The sequence below is a fragment of the Brachyhypopomus gauderio genome, chromosome 17 (genome assembly GCF_052324685.1).
Source record: "Brachyhypopomus gauderio isolate BG-103 chromosome 17, BGAUD_0.2, whole genome shotgun sequence".
NCBI classification, from domain to species: Eukaryota; Metazoa; Chordata; class Actinopteri; order Gymnotiformes; family Hypopomidae; genus Brachyhypopomus; species Brachyhypopomus gauderio.
In genome coordinates, this window is record NC_135227.1 from 5,247,182 (window position 1) to 5,253,997 (window position 6,816).

Here is a 6,816-nt window from a genome sequence, read left to right on the forward strand (position 1 = left end):
TATTTGTACTATAATAACAATAAGAAGAAGTTTGTCTTTATGTCAGGGAGAAGAAGCCATATGAGCTGAGGGACATAATTCAAAACAAAGCAGTTCAGGAAGACCAAAAGATTTATTCCCCCCCCCCCCCCCCCCCCCCCCCAATTCTAGTCACACGACTTGCAGAAAGCAAAGAGATTAAATCTCAACCTCAGTAGCCTGCTTCTCATGCACATGAACACAATTATCCACTCACCTGTTTGTTATCTACTTAAGTATGAGTATCATCTTTCAAAAAAAAAAAATAGTTTTCACCTCTACATTTTCACATCTAGACATGTGATTAAGATACAAGCTACGAAACCACTCTAAAACAAACAAAAATAGTGATGCAAATTTACAAACAAGTGTTAAAAGTCATTTAACTATTGATTAAATTTATTTTATTTTTATAAATGAAAATAAACGTATTTCATTCGACGAACAAAGGAAGAATTGTAATTGCAGTGAGGGAGGAAGAGTAGAAATATGTGCAGAATTCCCCTTCTTTCTCCAGTGTGTGCTATTGCCACTATCTGTAATTTCTGTTTTTTCCACACATTGCACTAGATGCTTAACTTCGATATTCAGGTTGGGCGAGTGACACACTGGCACCTGCTCTTTTGTCCACAGGAGAGGACAGGCATGTACAAGGACATGGGACGACTTTAGTGAATGAAAATGTATTTACTGAATAAAATTTCTACATGTTCCACTGAATTCAACAATATTCTTTGATTGTCTTTATTTCTGGTCATTCAACTGATACAGTAAATGTGGAGGGATAGATAGTTACTGAACACACACATTCCACTGCAAACTGTATGTTGTGAGAAAATATTTTGTTTTGTTTATGCGTTTCTATTACATGCTGCATAATGAAAGAGGCACACTTGTTTGTGCTATAAAACCCACCTAACAATGCACCTGATAGTCTTAGTGAGCTTAAGGTCATGCATATGCATGAGTTTAATTTGCTGGGTGCGCATATGCACATGCTGGAGACTACACTCAAATCCCCTCTAATCCCTTCAGCTGTTTGTCCTCCACAAGGTACAGAAGTGTTCCACAGACTGCCAGTCTACGAAGGAATAAACCCTTTCATTTAATATTTAAAAACGTTTATTTCCCCTTAGTATTAGAAAAGCAAGTGACTCTGCAGAATTCATTTTTCTTACGTGGAACTGGTGGTTTCAAAGGACACGCTGCAGCCGTCGTGTGCAGGTGGGCTCGATTATTAGATGTCGAGTACAGTCTGTGAGCAAAGCTGTGCATTCTTATTTCAATGGAGCACTTTGCCTGCAGGCCATTGTGGAATTGTATACATGAGTTCTAAAAACAACAGACGGTTTGCTTGGAAATGGGTTGTTCCCCATCAAGGAGGAATAACTTCAGTGGATCACAAGGACCGCTCTGGAAAGGCAGGACACTGCCGCCTGATGCAAAGGAAATTCCAGCATACGTACAGTCCAACAGAGCACCTGGAGACCCCGGCAGAGGGGAAATAGACAAAACAGCTTGTGAGACGACAACAGGAGAAAAGGAACTGAATATCTGTGCCTCTACAGATTCTGTTTTCTCAGGAAAAAAAATCTCAGGTGATGAACCTACAGCAGCAACAATTAGCCCAGAGAAATGTGTCCTAGCAGATAGTTCAGTTAGTTTATTACCTCAAACAAAAGAAAAACACAGGGAAAAAAGGGAAGAGACGAAAAATGAGAGCAAGGGGTCAAAGAGGTCAAAGAAGGGGTCTAAAAACCCAAAACAAAGCAAAAAGAAACACGAGAAAAAATCAGCTCTTGGGGAGAAGGTGGACTTTCCTGAGCCGCTCGTGAACGCCCACCAAGCAGCATATGGATATCTCAATCCCAGTATTGCTAAGTATGAAATGATTTTGGGTTTACTGGATCATGCAGCTCAAACACAACTTTCTTTGCAACCCATGGTGTCATTCATGGCTCTGTGCTATGAGGAGATAAATCGAGGTCTACAGGAATTGGTTGATGAAGGGGAGAAGCTTTTAAAAGAAAATGGTGAACATTTGGCTTGGCCCTCCAACATGAAGAACCTTTCCTCGTCCAGGAGACCCACTTCCACTGAACCCCCACCTGATTTGCTTCAGCAGCTACTTCAGTACACCGTTCAGAGGATGCGTGTCGTCGGACACTCCGTCGGTGGAGTTGGAGATGCAGCCCTTGAGGAAGCAGTCGATTATTTTTCATCTATATGTGAGGTCCTGGAGGAGAAACTGAAGGCTAAACGTGCAGCTGATGCTAGGCTAATGCAGTTTCTCACTAGAATTGAAGCTGCCTCAGTGCAAAGGCCTGGGCCAGAGGATTCAGCGCTGTTCAGTGAAGACAGTGGCATTGGGGCTGAGAGTGAATCACTGGCAGGGTTTGATAGGCAGCACCGCCGCAGGGGAAGCTGTGAGTCAACAGCATCCCGTCACACAATTCTTCACAGCCCTAGAAGCTGGACACTCAGCTCCCGCGGCTCACCTCGACAACAATTTACAGAAAATATGAGCAATGGCGCCACTCTCTGTACCCTAAACTCCACCTGTATCACTGCAGGTAAAGAGCCTCAAGAGACTGAGCCTCTCACGGGTAATGACACGGAAGAGGAATTGCGAGAGGAAAATAAAACTCGATGTGTTGAAGAACACAGCAAAGGTAAAAATAGGATGCGATCGAGCTCTTCTGTTCTTGAACACCAACCCCGGCGCATGCCTGCGAAGCGAATAGAGAACCCGCAGAACGTAGAAATGACATTAAAGATGAAAGATGCTATCAGTGGGCGGATTCAGTTCGTTCCCTCCCAACACTCTGGGATGATGGCAAAGGCTGCAGGCCCAAAGGTCAGTGACCCGCAGTGGACTGATGAGGGGGACAGAACCAGCAAGAGACCACAGACAGCGACTCCTCAGTGCCCGAAGAAAAAGATCATAGTTACTAAACAGTGCCGTTCACGGTCAGCAGAATCCCTTCGTAGTAAAGCTGAAGACTCTACACTGCTTGAACTAGAAAGGACACAAAAAGAACTGAGCCAGAGGTTGGAGAGAATGAAAAAGGGAAATATGAAAAAAAATTCGCACAAGCAAACTCAAGGACAAGCAAGACCAGCTGGTTCATTCATTGAACCTACTCAGCTCCGTCACGTGAACAATAGACTCCCCTCTTCAAATGGAAAGACAGGAATTGCAAAGATGGTTACAGGAAAGCAGGATGTTGGGAAAGAAATGGTGGAGGAAAAGAAAAGGAAAAACAAATCTGTCATGGGACAACTGAAGTCAACACCCACTCCAAGCCCACCAACATCACCCCAACACAGCTTTGGACTGGTTCAGTGTGGGAATTCCGTGAAAAAACTGATTGACACCTTTAGTCAGGGAATGGAGGAGACTAATGAAAGAGCGAAGGAGCTTGGACCTCTTAAAGGGGTCAGGAAGTGTGGCATTCCTATCATACCAGGTTTAGGAAGGGCACTTACAGTCAAATGCAATGAACACGACAACTCAGATAACCAAGGGGAAAGTAGAAGCTCTGAGAGAAATGAGGATCTTGACTTGGACAACTTACCACCACCTGCTCTGGAGGTCCTGATGGATACTTCCTTTGAAAATGCAGAGGCCATTAAAACATGTAAGAGCGTAACCCAAAGGGGCCGTTCGACTTTTCCAAAGAGGACCACCATGTCTCAAAGACTCTGTGCCTCTATTCAACCTGTTACAGTGCTGCCTAGCAAGGCTAACATGCGAAAAAGCTCTCTTAGCATGTCACCTGTGCGTAGAGCTCCCCAGGACCACAGTGGATTGGTTAAAAACAGTGACTTTGGTCCCAAATCTAAGGCAGAGCTGGAGGATGAGGAGGCCGCATGCCTTTACAAACAGGCTCGGAAGGTCATCCACTTGCAACACTCTTCTGAGTCTTTCACACTTCAAAACGCAGCTGAAAATGCTACTGTCAGAGCCCTTAATCAAAGCAATGTGGAAGAAAAACAGAGTGGCGGAAGTACCCCCGAAACAGTGCCTTCCACTCCGATAGCGAGAGGTAAACTTCCCAGCATGCCTGTCTCCAGAACACGCGTGTTACCTTCCACACCTGTTCTTCACCGTACACTTCCCAGTCCCCCTGTATTAAAAAAACACCCAGTTCCCCCAAGTTTTTCGAGTCCACCAACCTTCCGGAAGCTTCCTACACCCCCTGGCCAACGGACACTTCCAGCCACACCCGCTGTGCCGCAAGTGCTCGATCCTGGCTCTGTGTCTGGAGCTATCTATCCCTTTAAGGGACCCTCTCCTCCTGCCTCACCAAAGGTGCAGAAGAAGGACCTTCCTCCACGAGGCCTTAGCAATGCTCGCTCTGTGTTTTGTCCAGCTTCGTCATCACTGTTTGAGGCCCAGCCCTTTCCTGTGCCCAAGCCTCCACAAGCATGGACCAACCCCGGCAGCAGCATCCTCCCTCGGCCCTGGGGGGAGCGCGGCAGGTCTCCTCTGTCCGTCCGAGCGCCACAGTCTTTCATTCGGCGTAGCCAGTCTGACAGGAGGCCCAGCGCTACAACCAGGGCTCCAGTCATGTCTATAGGACAGACGTGTGGAAGTGAACCTGCTATTAGCATCCAGGGGTGAGTTTATCATACCAACTTTCTTTAATGACTGACTTAAGCAATTGAGCAATAGTAGTAGATGTGATTCTGTTTATACACAGATGTTTCTATTGTACAGTCATTTTTATATGCAGTCTCTGTGGCTACCATTAAATATTTTATTTTATAATACCTTTTGAAATCCAGTTATTATTAAAACCAGAGTGCATGCCACTTGCATTGTAGGGTGAGGAAAACCTTTATAGAAGCAGAGACTTTATAATTAATACAAAAAACTACAGTAGATATAAAAAATCATATAAAAAATCCTAAATAAAAATGTTAAAGTAGCAAGTAACTGAAGCGCACTCATAGAAATTAGGTAATTCAGTAATTTCATGGGTTAGCGTGTCAACGAACAGGAAGTGGGGCAATGGCTCAAAGAAAACATTGTTATTGCCAACCAAAGCTTATTACCAGCAAAAATGTTATCACATAAGTTATGTAGTTATGTAGAGGAACTTGTTCATACATGTCACTGTTTTTTTTCCCTAAACGACAACTCAAGCATTCAAATGCCATCATAGAGCAAAACATTTAAAAGCTTGTCATTTGACCTGAGTTATTTGAGTAGGTCCCACAAGAAAAATACATTAACATGCTACATATCTAAAGTCAGCACATACCAGTATGAGATGTGCTGTCCAAGCATAGTGTTTGTTTGTTTATTTATTTTTATTATCACACTTAATTTACCACTGAAGTTGTACTTTGCATTTGAATAAGGAATAAGATATAGATTTATATTCATTTGCAATATGTATTCCTTATGAGTGAGATCCCAGCTGATTCCTTATGAGTGAGATCCCAACTCTCTGTCGATGACCAACACCTCTCTCAGGTCATTGTGGCCTAGGTACTTCCTTCTGCTCTGTGTAATATTCTTGTTTTGCTTAACTGCTGTAGGCTGGGACATGGTTCAACCAGAGGGGGCGGGGCCTGGGAGGAGCCAGGAGAGCTGGGAGGAGCAAGACGATGCGTCTCACACCCAGACCTGTGCATCGTGGGTCAGGCCTTACAGCGTGAGTGACAGCCCTGACGGCAGGCCAAGAGAGATTATGGATTAGACTAGGTGGCATTAAGACTATTTTCCACTGGGAAGACAGGAACGAGTAATTCCCAGTAAGCTTCTTTACTGTGCCCATTTCATTTTACCCTCTGCTGCATTTTGAGAAGAAGATTGTTGACATTTTTACCACCATGGAATATGGAATTTTGATTGTTTTTTAATTTATTTGTTTTCCACATAGACCTTTTATGAACCATGATCGAATGTAGTTCTTTTTAATTTGATAGTTTTAACATTTATGAAGGACATTACATTTAAATCTCTATTTTACAAATAAAGGTATATCTACAAAACTCAGGATCATGATTTGTTATTTTTACTTTTAATGTCTCTGCTTTTATCCGTTTTAATAACAACAAAACTAGCATTTATTGCCAGACACGACTCCACAGTTTTGGGGCACTGACATGAATATTTCTGTAGTTTTATTACAAATGTTAGCGTAAACTCCTTTTGTCACTTTTCCTTTGATTTTATATGTGAAGTTCTGATCTCATGCAAAGGATATATTGGCTGAAATTGAACTCCTGTATTGGAGTTGGACTGTATTGGACTTACCCTTATCAACACAGCAAGTCTCACTCAGCCACAGCACCAAGTGTGTCTCCCTATATTTTCTTGCAGTCTACAAAACCTGAAACCCACAGTGATCACCACCAGTGTCTGTTGTGACCAAGAAAGGGCCGTAGCAGTGCGATGACTACACCCCCAGGGGGGAACAGGCTAAGTTACGACTAGTCTTGTGGGTTTTGTTGAGTTTGTAATTATTGAACTGATGAATGTACTTTTGTCAGAGTAATTAAGAGCAAGTAGTCATCTAATAGCACTAACTCCGATTATCAGTAGTGTACACACTTTCCAGTGTGTTAGAAACACCTGCTTTGGATCTAAAAACATTTTATTAGGTGCACATCTTACCCAGGTGTACTTATGTTTTAGGTACTATTTCATTGAGTGTACAAATACAGAGTGTGGCCTATCTGTAAATATTTTCCACCCTTTGCACTGTTTATAATTAGTCAGTTTCTTACATCTAAGTGTAGTGTGGCTGTCATGGGGAAAATATTAATGAACTCATTAATGAA

The 6,816-nt window shown here is 43.0% G+C and overlaps 1 protein-coding gene across 1 annotated transcript; it reads left to right on the forward strand.

Annotated features, from left to right (window-relative positions):
* Positions 1–1,378: 1,378 nt before the first annotated feature.
* On the forward strand, positions 1,379–4,645 carry pcare1 (photoreceptor cilium actin regulator 1). Its single transcript, XM_076979082.1, has one exon. The coding sequence runs from the start codon at positions 1,379–1,381 to the stop codon at positions 4,643–4,645; it is 3,267 nt and encodes a 1,088-aa protein (XP_076835197.1).
* The last annotated feature ends 2,171 nt before the right edge of the window (positions 4,646–6,816 follow it).